Source organism: Phalacrocorax aristotelis, chromosome 2 (assembly GCF_949628215.1).
Source record: "Phalacrocorax aristotelis chromosome 2, bGulAri2.1, whole genome shotgun sequence".
NCBI classification, from domain to species: domain Eukaryota; kingdom Metazoa; phylum Chordata; class Aves; order Suliformes; family Phalacrocoracidae; genus Phalacrocorax; species Phalacrocorax aristotelis.
The window spans coordinates 77,219,636-77,233,160 of NC_134277.1; the positions used below are offsets into that span (position 1 = coordinate 77,219,636).

At 42.2% G+C, this 13,525-nt stretch overlaps 1 protein-coding gene across 5 annotated transcripts in view; it reads right to left on the minus strand.

Moving 5' to 3' along the window:
- Positions 1 to 5,788: 5,788 nt before the first annotated feature.
- ZCCHC2 (zinc finger CCHC-type containing 2) overlaps positions 5,789 to 13,525 on the minus strand; it is a 44,350-nt gene continuing 36,613 nt past the window's right edge. For 4 of the 5 annotated variants that reach the window (XM_075084199.1, XM_075084197.1, XM_075084196.1 and 1 more), the window contains 3 exons: positions 10,980 to 11,108; positions 8,777 to 10,285; positions 5,789 to 7,766 (listed from right to left, as the gene is read on the minus strand). In XM_075084199.1, the coding sequence (XP_074940300.1) occupies positions 7,699 to 7,766; positions 8,777 to 10,285; positions 10,980 to 11,108 (1,706 nt within the window). In that variant the 3' untranslated portion in view covers positions 5,789 to 7,698. The remainder of the gene's footprint in view (positions 7,767 to 8,776; positions 10,286 to 10,979; positions 11,109 to 13,525) is intronic. The other variant, XM_075084200.1, reaches the window with a different exon arrangement.

The following is a 13,525-nucleotide window of genomic DNA, read 5'->3' on the forward strand; positions in this document are numbered from 1 at the left end:
AGGCATAAATCAAGGGATTTTTTTGGGAAAAAAAAAAAGTAAGCCCCCAAATAACTGATGAAACTTTCCAGGTGCCCACACTTTGGTTATACACACCGTAGGTACTGTCAGGCTGGCTTGACCTACTCCGACCCAAACCTCGCTGTACTTGCTTGCAAGAAGCCTACTGGTTAGGAAGGTTTTTGCTTTTAAAACCAAACAAAAAAGCAGAAACCACTGAAGTGTGGAAATGAAGCTTCTGCAGCACAGACCACCACCGAGCAGTCCTGGTCGCCCTGTGCTCCCGAACCCAGCGCCCACTCCCCTGCCATCGTGCAGCATGTTATATGCCCTGACTCATGCACAAATCGAAACCTGCTTTAAAACTATCTAGCTGCATGTGGTGCATTCACCTGCTGCTGACCGAGAGGCGGCACTCCCCTGCCATCCCGAGGGGATCTGAGGTGCTCTGGGAAGAGCACAGGGGTCAGGGCAGATCACCAGCTAAATGCAGGGTGGCATATAACCTGTAAGCCACAGGATGAGCACTGCTGAAGTGAACTAATCGTCCAACCGCCGAACACCTCCTGCTTCTGTGGTCTTGACCAGAAAAGATGGGGCTGTTGGTGCAAATGAAAACAAGAGGTCACCCACGTGCCTGAAAAAACTTCAGAAATTGAACATCGGCATCTTCTTTCTTTAAAATCCTGTGCCAGGTTTTGGGCAGCAGCCCCCTCGTCCTTCGCCAGAAGGCAGAGCGCTGACTGGGAGGTAACTGCCCTGCTTCTGCAAAACTGACGGGTCTGCGCTAGGCGGTGGAGAAGCACGGCAGTCCCTCTGGTTGTCCCATGCAGGCACCGCCATTAGGAACCGGCTGGCAATAGATGGCAATAAAAGCATTACAGTGTTCTCTTCCATGGTGAAGAACAAAATTTAGGAAAGCACTGTCCTACGTCTCTAGCCACCTGGCTAGGCAGCTCTGCCTTGGACAAAGCGACTGCTATGTCACGTCTCAGGGTAGCTGCTCTCCCCAGCGGCGCTGGAGACACGGCAGCCTTCGGGCATCACGCTTTAGCTGTGGAGTAGCCAAGCGCATTTGTTTTCCTGTCTGACTCTAAATTAACATCCCAGCCTTTGCCTCCTCCACCTGATAACTTGCTGGAAATAATATATCCCTCCTTAGAAAGGAAGAAAAATGTGGCTGTTTCAAAGTGCAATACTAAGTCACAGCTCCCATCTAGCTGCCTCTGCAATGGCAAGTACTGGCACAGGCTTCCACTGAAATAGTTACCCCCTTGCACAGACTAATCTATTTTGGATCAGCAAGTTTTCAGTATTGTTGTTTGGGAGTGTGCATACCATGGATTACAGCCTTTCAGATGGCCCACCACCACGTACATGGTTCTAGCATGCGTGTAAAAGAGACTTTAAAAGGCTAATCAGGGCAAAAGCAAGATGAAAAACCAAAAGGCAAACCCGTAACTTAAAAATGGAAAACAAATCAAAGGGAGACGACACTCTAAAGGGTGTGTTAGCTAGCTGACAACGCTGTGTAGCTGTAAGAATTATGAACACTGTAAGACTTTAAATGTATTACTATAGTCTGTTCAAAGGCCACATAAATTAGCCTTACGTAAGTTGCTGCAAGCGCCCATCTCTTCTATTACGTGTCTGGTATGGCCAGCCGCGCTGTGGTGAAATGCAGAATTCAACTGGTTTTGTACGAAATAGATGCAACCACTTTCTGCGGTTCTTTGCTATGAAATGGATCGGAGCTGCGGTAAGCAACTAAGCGATGGGTGAAAATTGTCTCACCTCAAGCACACCCCAGGGCCTGTTGGTACTTTTCTGGCATTGCTGTTGCTTTCCCCCCCCCCTTACACTTTATTGATCTTGGCATTCGAGGCTTTTATTTGGTATGTTGACAGAGGCCAGGATTTCCTGGATTACACACTCAGGCTGAAATACCTCGAAGTCCTTGTCAATACGCACCTCAGAGCCGATCTGGTCTTTAAGGAGCAATTAAAGTAAGTCCCCTGATGTTTTCAGCCCAAAGCCTTGCCACTGCTAAGCTGTCCGCTCTTTTGCTGGTGCATGTGCGTGTCCTGTAAAAAAAACTTTAAAAAGGGAAAGAGCAATCTGATAGCAACACAATTAATTGTATCTGTTTTACTGACGACTCTACCTAAACATGCCATCAGTTTCCAAACTTAATCTCAGGGAAAAACAAGAAAAAAATCCGAAGCTGTTAAAAACACCATGGTTTAACTCTCAAACTGCAAATGGTGCAAAATAAGACTACTATAATGTAAGCATAGTATTTTATTATGAAAATGATATTTTGTTATGTATACCACTATTTTTTCTACGGAGTCCCTAACCAGTACTTTAAAACCAAAATTAAATGGTGAATAAGGTTTTGAAGCAGCAATCCCCATCTTTCATCAGTCACGCCAGTCAGCACCGTAGGAATTAAGAATAAACTTCGTATCAGTCATCAACACGCTCTGTCTCCGGAAAAAAAACACACTTCAGACATCAGTAAAAATGGCCATTTTAGATCAAAGAGGGGAGGTCTAAAATGAATGAACTAATGGTTAAGATACAGCTATTCTATCCTTTCACCAAGTTCAACAATTTTTTTTTCAGCCTGTGCTTTTTTACATTGTTTTATTGATCCATTCAGACAACAGTGACCCTTTACACTAGTCAGGGAGCGTGTATCAATATTAAAAATAATGGGTTTATTATGTTCCATCTCTTGGGAAGCATGTTGCTGAGCATGAGACATTCCAGATAAATATCTGATCTGATGTTAAATACGATATTGTGGACCTTCAGACTAAGTAGGGAGAGACAAATCCAAGAAAGTATCCTGAAAGATAACCAGACTCCCTCATAAGTACTCTAATTTGCAAAAAAAAAAAGCTATATGCACTTCAGAAAGCTTTCCTCACTGTATCAATACAAATATCTAGAATAATTTCTAATGCTCAGTAGTTCTTAAGACACAGCTTTCGCATTTGGCCACAATTCTCTGAGTCTTCACTATGAGACCTGGCCTATTTTAGCTCTAGGTAGTTAGTACTTCAGATATGCATTTAGCATGCTTATTTTTTTGAGAGACAACAATTAGTATGATTTTCATGTGAGAAAATATACGAACATGAGAAAACCCGATAGAAACTGACGTTGCCAAATCACAAGTCCAAGAAATCCCCCAAGTAAGATAACTTGAGATGGCACAAACATGTTAAAACCAAATTAAACTGAAGTGTCTTGCATGGTGCCTCAGAAGGTCCTGTATATTCCACCGGTAGAGTTATGCTGCCACCTATTGTGAAGATGAACTTGAGAGACTCACTTCATTTTGCAAGGCGACACACTTGCAAGAATTATCGCTTGTCTTTCTCTTTTTTTCCTTTCTTCCTAAATACCCACTACTGATCATTGCTAGAGACAGGATGCAGGCACTGGTGGGCTTTCGGCCTGCCCAAATACAGCTGTTCACACATTTTGACCTCTCATCTACTCCAAGGTACAGCCACGTACAGAACCCAACTGTTTGCAGCTGTCAGCTCAAAGGCTGGATCAAAACTAGAACCCCATTCCTCTACCCTGCTTAGCAGCCGAGGCATACAACAGCCATGGGTGGAGAGGAGGCACGCTCTCCTGGCAGTAAGGCTCCGAGATGTGCATTTCCTTCCTCCCCTGTCAGAGGAGCACAGGACTGTATGTTAGTACCTGCATCCTGGCCACGTAACTGCAGCAGCACTTGAGCTCCGGTATAAACTATATCAGGACTATGCCTTTAGGACATCTCTCCTCCTTCCTCGCAAGCACAAGTGCCGTCCACACACTCTTTACATATATTGTGCCTAATTCTAGCAGCCGTAGTTACCAGCCCCGGAGCAGGAAGCGCTACTGCCCAAAGCTCATTATTTTTGTGCATGCAGAATTTAGGCAACCTTATTTCAGGACAGCAGCTGCAGCAGGCCCAGGGCAGCACACCTCCAGAGGCAGCCACGAGCAAAACTAAACCAAATTATGGCGGTACTTCCATCTCTCTACAACTAAAGTAGCCTGGCACTGGTCGAGTTTCACAGTTCTCAGTGTACCTTTCCGCACCTTTTACTTTCCATCTGCCTTGGCACAACGCACACACCCTCTGTTCCTTCACCTCTTCAGGAGTATCAGCTAAGTCAGGATCTAGGCATTAGGCCACCACTGCCATCCTAAGGTTGCTGAGCTGGGAAAACAAGGCCATCTGTTCATTCATAAGCAAGCAGCGTGCATCACCACATTCCCTTATGCTCTCATCTTTCCAGTCCCATCCATGCCTGACTCGTTGCTCATTTTGTCTTCCAGCTTTAGGAACCAAACGGATTGTACAAACAACAGGTTTCCATCGGCAGCAGCACTGTGGCAGCCAGTATAAGAAACACCGCAGGAGCAGCACAGTACACAGGAGTCACTCCTGGACAGCTTGGGTAGCTGCTGAGGCCAACCAGCTAGTGGGATATTTTCATTTATCTTTAGGGCATTCAACTGTTTCTAAGCCGCTCAGTCGGGGAGAGAATCTCTCTCTTGAACTGCAGTTGTAGTTGCACCTGATCACCCAGACAGTAACGATGTCGCCAAAGAGGACAGCTAGGTGCAAGTGCTGTTAAGTCTCCAGCAAAACAAGCATCAAAAGAATGGGGCATTTTGTACCATTTGCGGTGCCAGAGGGTATGCATTTTTAAATCAAGAGCTCCAACCAGGATCTATTAAAGCCAGGGCTGCTTGCAGCATGCACAGATGGTGTCAGTCAGGCAAACGAGCATCAGCAACTCAGATGGCACGGTAAGTAGCAGATTTTGTTTTCAGAGCAATATGATAACTCACAAATTCCTTGGACAGGTGTACGCACTCCCTTGTGTCCAGGCAGGGGACACAAGACGCTCGCAGAAATGAAAGCCGCACGATAATGTCTGCATGACACCTGGGTTTCAATACCTCCCCTCCCCCCATTATTATGGGAGTTGCCTGAAGAGGTTGGGTTTGTTGGCAACTCTGAGCCTTCTCACATTAGTTGGTTTCTCAGGAAGAAGGTTGTTCTGGGTAGTAAGCTGGGATAAAGATCTAAGATAGTGTCTGTGGTCCTCAGCTCTGTAGATAAGCTGTTGCTAAGCACTAGGAATTAGAAGCACCTTCTATACAGAAAAGTTAGGTGACAGTTTTAAGCACCCTTCTCAGCACTGCCCGATCACGTTCGGGTACTACATTCGTATCAGACCCTTCTACTGTAATATGCACGTTTCTCAGCTTCTTCCTCACTCCCGACAACTCCTGTTGTCCTTCCATCTGTTTTAGTAGTCAGAAGAAAGATCTTGCTTTCCAGTTACTACATGCCTAGCACACACAACATTTGCACTGCAGTCAAAATAAAAACACATTTAAACTGGGTTTTAGCCCAAATCCAGGAGCCATCAGAATGTAGCACAGGTTTAAGTGTTCTGAAAGAGCTTAGGTCACAGTCCTGGGTCTACCATGCAAGGTCATCCTCTTTCTTGCAAGAGATCTACCTATCTTAAAGACATTTAAATCAAGAGACAGTATCCTGACTTCCGATTCGAGACTGACCTTACCTTAAGTCAAATACTCCCAACTTTGTCTTAAAAGTGATGGATTCCAACCAAAATGGTTGCTTGCCCAAACATTCTGGGACCCCAGCACTACGCCCAGAGGCATAGCACCACACTTATTTCACTGCTCTCAGTGGCAAAGGACAGTACTTGCACACAGGTACTTTTTTTCTTTTTTTATTGCTGTTAATTCAAGGAAAAAGGTTGCATAAAATCCAATCTCTTCTAGAAATATAAGTGACCTTTCCAGTACATTTCAAATATCAAAGTATATGGTAAACATACAAATAAAGAGAAGGTAACATACCTCCTATTTACAGTACAGTATTTTAAATCATAAAATAAGTTCCATAAAGTACAACTGGCAGGTAATTCACAATACAAGTCCATTGGTGGTTTAACACCCTCACTTCAACTCAAACGCAGTTCATTCATTTCAAGTGGTCCAAAAATACCCAGATCAAATAAAAATTTTAATCAAAATAATTTTCATTTACTACTTAAACTTTTTTTTTTAAATTAAAGCTTTCATCTACCTCCCTCCCCGTTCCCCCCCTCCAAGAAAAAAGTTTCAAAATGTACACTGGTGCTATAAATATAAATGCTACCTATGAAGAAATGTAGTAATCAAGCTTTTTTTTTTCTTCAAGTTTTTTGTTTGTTTAGCAATTTATTAGACAGCTGAACCAAAGACTGATTTTGTTTCATCCCTCTACCGGACACCAGGTCTGATTTTAAGAAAAAACATTTCTGCCATGAACTGTGAGGAATGCCAAACCCTATGGATATACAGTGGTAGTTGTTCATCGGTGTTGAATGCAGCAGTCAAAAAATACACTCATCTTCCAGATAACCTCAGTGCACTTTAGGAAATCAAATATTACCTGGAAGCAATTTAGTACATATATTGGCTTTTAAAAATAAAATAAAAAATACAGCAGCATTAAACTTACTTACTCATGATACTGACATGATTAATACCATCTTAACACTCATTTCAGTCTTTCACATTATACCGTAATTACGCATAGTGGTAAATTGTTATAAAATAGTGACTTTGCTATTTGGTAGACAGGTTCTACTACTAATACCTGACTATTTTGTAGAAAACCATAGCTTTTGTTCAGTTTGAAATAAAACATTTACATTCTAAGTACAATGCAACACTGTAATAGTCTAAGAAAAAAATATTCAATCAAGTAATGTTCATTCTGTGTTGACACGATGTAGAATAGCTTTAAAAAAGGAAAAAATGCTGTCAACTTTCATTACAAATGCAAACACACTGAGTACGACATTCATACCAATTTTTTCACCTTTGTTGCTGAACATACAGGCTAAAAAGCTACAATGGAAGAAAAATCTGTCAATTTAAGCTCATTTGTTTTTCTAAATCTGTTCCAGTCCACACAGTTTTAGCCCCTTCCTGTTCTATGTATTTTCATTTACTTGGGACTCTCAAGAGCTATGTATATGTATTATTATCAGATATAGCACACATACAGTATTGGGTGTTCCTTTGGACTCCCCTAATAGGACGTTTGAACATCTCCCCTCAATTCGTGAGCATTAATTTAGAGTACGGGCAGGGTCTGTATGAACTACTAAACACTCATGCAAGTCCAATGGATCCACGTGGACAAACAGGGAAGGAAAATAAAACAGCAGCATAAGGAGAACAGGGAGGGAGGGAAGGAAGATTGTGGTGGGGAACATGACCAAGTTTCTTCTTTCACCATATGGCTGCTCCACCAGTGATGCCAGAGGTCAGAGGACTTTTTTTTTTTTTTAAAAAAAATGCAGTAAACATTGCACATGTCTCAAGTCTTCAGTGCAAAAGCATGGTTCGAATGCTCTTTTTGATTGTTTGGCCATGTGTTTGAATTACATGCATTACGCAAGCCTTTTGTAGAACCAGGAGGAGACCAGGGACTCAGCTTTCTTCTTTTGTATGGAACAGAGGTGCAAAAGCAATGAAAAATTCCAAAAGAATATAGAACCGGGAATGTCCCAAAACACAAGACCAATCCCCCCCCGCCCCCCCCACACCTTCCCCCAAAGCTTCAGTTTAAGTAGGCAATGTTTACTTGTTTCAGTCTGCAGAATCCAAGGTATCATTGGAAGGGGGAGGGGGAGGTGCGTATCTCAGTCTGTAAGTGCCTAAAACAGGAAAGAGAACTACTAAGTCACTGCTCACAATTAAAATGGATTACAAAACCACTACAAGGTATCAAAATGGACATGCTCTTCAAAAGGCACTATCATCCTCCAGCCCTTTTAAAGTAGGTCCTAAGATTTTGTACTGTTTTCTTTCATCTGCTTGCTAAAACTGGAAGCTTAAAAAGAGATAGAGACAGTAGGTACCGGACTTTACCTTTACCGGAAAAATGCAAAGAAAAGATGACCCCATCAAGGTTCATCCTTCCTGTTCCAGTCTGACCAAACAAGTCAAGTCAGAATGGGCACAGGCCAAGAATCAAAAATAGTTTATGCTCTATGCAAACACTGCATTTTCTCCATTCTTCTGGATGGAGAGCAAAATGGCATATAAGACTGAAGCCATTCCTTTGATTTTTAGTTCCAATTGGTTTCTGCCTTTTTGCTGCAACTTCTCTGAAAAGTTTCATTCAAGTATTGCATGATGGGGCACAGAAGGATGGCTGATCGTGCAAAGGTAAGCTTTAGAAAAGTTAAATTATCAAATGGCCAGCCTGTTGTTTTCAAATTCTCACAAGTTTTAAGGATCCAAGGTCACGTCACAGACAGTAACTGGTATCTTTCACTTTTTGCCAATGAATTCTCTCCAAAAAAACCCACCGAACAGGAATGGGTAAATTGAAACAACATGCAAGTCTCAACATAATGCCAAAAACAAACCAGCGAAAAAAAGAATGACAATTTAGGACTGGTATAGTTTGACTTCCCAGCTCTGAATCACACCCATTTTCCACTTCACACTGTGAACCCCATTCCCTTGCACTGTTCTACAAAGTTTTCAGGCAGAGATAAGATACTTTGCAGTTTTAGAGCAGGTCACTAGTGCACAACCATTTACACAAAACATACACACGCACGCACACCTTTCTGCAAGACCAGAAACAGCACATTCAGAAAGGTAAAGAGAGACTGCTAAACTCAAAAGCAAGTCCGCTGGGAGTTATCATGATTACCTTGTTGACTGGCCTCCATGGATGACTGCTTACAGTCCTGCGCATAGTGTCCACTTACACCACAATTGTAACATGAAACGTTCCCGTTCTTCTTGGGTCCCGACCCATTTGTGTTGGCAACTACGTTAGGTGCTGGATATAGAGGATAGATCCTCCCAAATGCTGCCATCTGCTGCATACCATAGTTGGCTTGGCTCCCCATCACTGGGTCATGCATGAGCCCATTTGCATATGGAGACTGAGGCAGGAGGAAAGGAATTTGTGTTCCATTGCTTTGATGTGCTTGATTGAGGTAGCTGCCATTGCAAAGTGATGGCAGAGGGAAGAAAGATGGAACTCTGTAGACTTGTCCATGAAGCGGATTAGGATAATAATAGCTATTTATCTGAAGGCTTCCATTGGTCCCACAGCTACACCTACGTCCGCAAGAACCGCAAGGACCAGATCCCAACTGCTGCGGAGGTAACATTGTCCCGTTAGTGTTATTATTTCCAACAGCGTTTATGTAGGATGTGCTGTCACTCTGTGCAGTGCTGTGTGTTAAAGCAGGGCTTGGGCTAGGGGCAGGGCCTGGCGTATGTGTAGGTATTGCAGGAGGAACAGTGGACTGGACCTGACCAACACCTAAACCAGCTGACTGAGGTGATGTGGAAGTCGCTACAGTGTTTAGCACGTTTGTGTTCTGGTTGGGCAACACACTGGTAGCATGAGGACTGCCTGGCAAAGCATATGAAGCTGGTGGAGGTGGCGGTGCTGCTGTGGAAAGACCAGCTGCTGGAAGAACTACCTTTAGATTGGTAGGCTGAGGGATCGCTCCTGGGTTTCCCTCAATGTGAGGCACCATTTGATTCAGTCCTACCACCTGGGATGCAGGTTTTGTGATGGGATCTGTAGTAGGAACTGGGGATCCTGGGAAACTACCTGGATTGTGGACTGGGATAAAGGCAGTATTTGGTGATCCAGTACTTAAGCTCCCTGTCGGCTGCTGCGGTCCATTAACTGTGCAACTTTCCGACGATCCCTGCGGCGAGGGCATTTTCAATCTGTGTATTGACAAAGACAAAGCAGGGCTACCAGGCTGGACAGAATGCGGAAGGAAAGTGGATGGGACTGGCAAAGGGGAAGCCATCAGCTCAAGGCGTTTCTCAGGTTCACCAGAGGTCACTGGGCCCATTCCACCAGGAGGTGAATTTGCAGACTCTCTCACTGGTGAGACAGCAACAGGCATGGTAACAAGCATTCCCCTTGTTTTACCATCTGCAGATATGGGTGGCGGGACAACTGATTCAGGCTTTTGGGCAGTGCCATGCATCACACAGGGTAAGGGAGGCATGAAGGAAATGTGTGGAAACTTTGCATTCAAGGGATGTTCTGGAAGGCTTCCATTTTCATTATTCACTGAAGAGATCTGAGCAGACGATTTGTTCACATTTGATGAACTGACAGCACTGTAGCCTGTAAACCTGGTTGTATTTTGATTCCCGGAGTCCTCAGAATTGCTGTCTGTATCTGTGGAGACAAAAGCATTTGTCAGAGTCAGAATGAATCTGAAATAGTCATGTCCTGGATTCCTTTACCCTTTTAGAACCTTCTAGGATTCTAATGTAAATGTAAATGATAATTATGTCTTCCTGAGTTAGAGTAACTTTGAGATTATTTTCATTCATCCAAATCAACCTAGGTCAATCTCCATCACTTGCCTATACCGAACTGCCCAACTAGAGGCTGTGTCTTTGACTTGTGTAGATGTGCAAGCGTGAAGAGTAGGACATCAACTGAACTAGGAATTTGCATCTACTTACAAAAACATTAACAGGGCTTACTCAAATTTGGAAGGAGTGGCAAATTAAACTGTCAATACAAAAAGAAGGACCCCTCAGACACAGAATTCTATATAAAACCAGTTACTTTCATGCGAAAGTTTTTCCCAGTACTGTACTGCTGAAATTTCTCACAAGATCTATGCCACCGAGGTCAGAAAATTACATGTAGGTAGTAGTCTAGAACTCAATGGTATTTAAACAGTCCTGCTATTTGCTAGAAGCCTTCAAACTGTCTAGTCATGAAACCCACAAAGCAAAATGTGTCTGCGCCTGCCTCAGAAATAAAAGCAGCTAACAAAACTGTGAAACTAATACAAATTAATAGAAGAAAAATTAGTCTAGGAATAAAGAAGCTCATGCACACTATCCATAAATACCACCTCTGTCTTTTTCTTCTTCACTATCAAAGCTTTCCCTCCCATCATGCCGTGGACTAGAAGGAGAACTGTAACTTTCAGATGATGTTTCTCCACATGTGTCATGACCAGATCCAGCATCCAAATTCAGATCTAAAAATAAAAATTTATTTTTAATCTCAGTATATGGAAGTGAGGTTATTTTGGTTTGCTTACAACTCATGCTAGTTCAAATTTTTGTTTGTTCCTATTTAATTGCATCTGTCCCCTGTATTCCTAATATTCCCAACTCCCAGAAGTCAGGACTGGTCTTGTCCCTAAATTTGCAGTAACTGAATCCTTGGTGTTAAAGAAGGTAACACTGAAAATTGATATTTATGTAGAGTAGTGAAAAGAATGATACTTAATAAATTTTGTGATGCTTATACCAAATTGTACTACAATAATGATTTCCTCTGAATGGTAGCGATCGAACATTTCAATTCAAAGAGATGCAACGCTCCTTGGTCACACGAGCAAAAGCAGAAAGCTAACTCAGCAGGCAACATCAAAATAATACACCTTTTTATGATTAACTCTTCTGGAAGAGGGTTTAAGCAAACTGTATCGACAAAACCTGTTTTAAGAAAAAAAGAGGTGAACTAGAAATGTGTAAAGTTGTTTTCTAAACTCTGAATGGGACCATGGGAAACTCATTTGCTGGAACCAGCTTTCAGGGTAGGTTTAGATCCCATTAGTGAAGACAAGTAGGTGGCTAGTATGCTCTGGCTTTCAAGTTCAGCCTCAGAGTTGAAGGAGCAAGACAGACGCACCCCTTCTCAGAATGTACACCAGACACTAGCTTCAAGGAAACACCAACCCCCAAAACCTCAGTTGGCAAAACTCCATGACAAAAATCAGAGCATTTATTTTATTAATTCTAATAAATTATTTCATTTATGAATTATAAATTCATTTATTATTACTATTGCCAGTATAACAGGTTGGGATAAGTCATCAAAAAGCATTAAGGCTTAATGCTTCAATTCTATAAATCATTTCCTGGATTAAACCTGTGACTGGACAAATTGTTTTAACAAGTGTGTTGAATATCTAACAATCTGGAACAACAGTGTCTATCTCACATCACTGAAAGCAAGAGTCTAAAGTGCTAGTCAAAGTATCAAGTCTTCAAAGTTAAAAGTGTAACTAACTGATGACTCAGAAAAGCTAAAAATAGGAAAAAATGGAAGAAAACAGGATGCAGGTAAGAGTTACTGACTCAAAATAGAGCATTTCAAACCAAGCCTGGATATATAAAGCTAGACAGCAATTCAGACTGCAACACAAAATTTTTACTTTAGACTGTCTCCCCAATAGGGTTTCTCAAAAGACATTTTCATGTTTGTACACAAATGCACAGGTAGAAAGCACAACTTAATTGCTTCCAGCCTCTGTGGGTTGCAGTTTCCTCTTGGAGTGGCCTTAACTAGCCAACAGTATCAGATAGGCAGCTTCACATCTGTAGAGTAGTGGTAGTGAGCAGACAGAACTCTAAGAGCAAAGCATTCCCTTTTTAACTTCACCCTATGACACAAAATTGCACCACCCCTTAAAGTTACCATTGGTACATAAAAGCTCACGGTGCTCTGCCTGACACCAAGAATATCAATCAGAAACGTACACAGCAAAGCTCTCCTGTGGAATATGTTTTCTGCTTGTACAGCCCTCAGCTGTGACTTTCTAAAATTGTCCTGGTTTTGCTAAGTTTGTGAACTATGAAATCTTAAGAGTTTTAGTCAAATACTGTTTGTAGAAAGTAACAAAAGCTGCCCATAAAATAGACAACATTAATTCAAGAATGGGATCCATCTGGAACTCTCAACAGTGAGAAGCAGTGAGAAGAAAGAACAAAAGCTTAGTCAAGACTGTACCCCAAGTGGAAGCAAGAGCAAGACAAGGCACTTTGTAGAAGTCCTTTCAGCACTTATGCCATGGTGGTACAGAAAAAGGCAAATTCTTTGTCAACCTTCTATTATGAGAACTAAGTGTAAGAGAGGCAAGGCTGCAAATGATATTGGGAGCTCTGAAAACATCAAGATGGCAAAGTCAATGGGTAACACAGCCCTTCAGAAATTTGTAATAAAGCTTGGAGACTCAATTTACTAAAGGAACAGAAATATAATTTGTCTTGTAATTGACTGATGTACACAAGTCTTGACCTAGACACTAGATATTGCTGGATTACCCACACTTGGCCACAGCAGCTGAAGAAACTAGTGAGCTGCAAAGAGAACACTAAATACTAGGTGCTGGCCCTCCACACACTCAGACTGCTAAATTTCATATAGAAGTAGCCCAAATTTAACTGTTTCTGCAACTAGCTACTCCACATAAGGTGGCTTACAGAGAGTCCACCAGTATTTTTCCAGTTATGCATGAAAAGCGACACACCCTAAGCAACTGCATACAGAAGCCTGAGTCTAGCATGTTCTATAGAACAAGTCAAAACACAGAGTAGACAGCTAACATGCTGACTTGCACCAAAACAGATTTCAGACTTGTGATCTTCCCTTTACTGCAGAAGAATG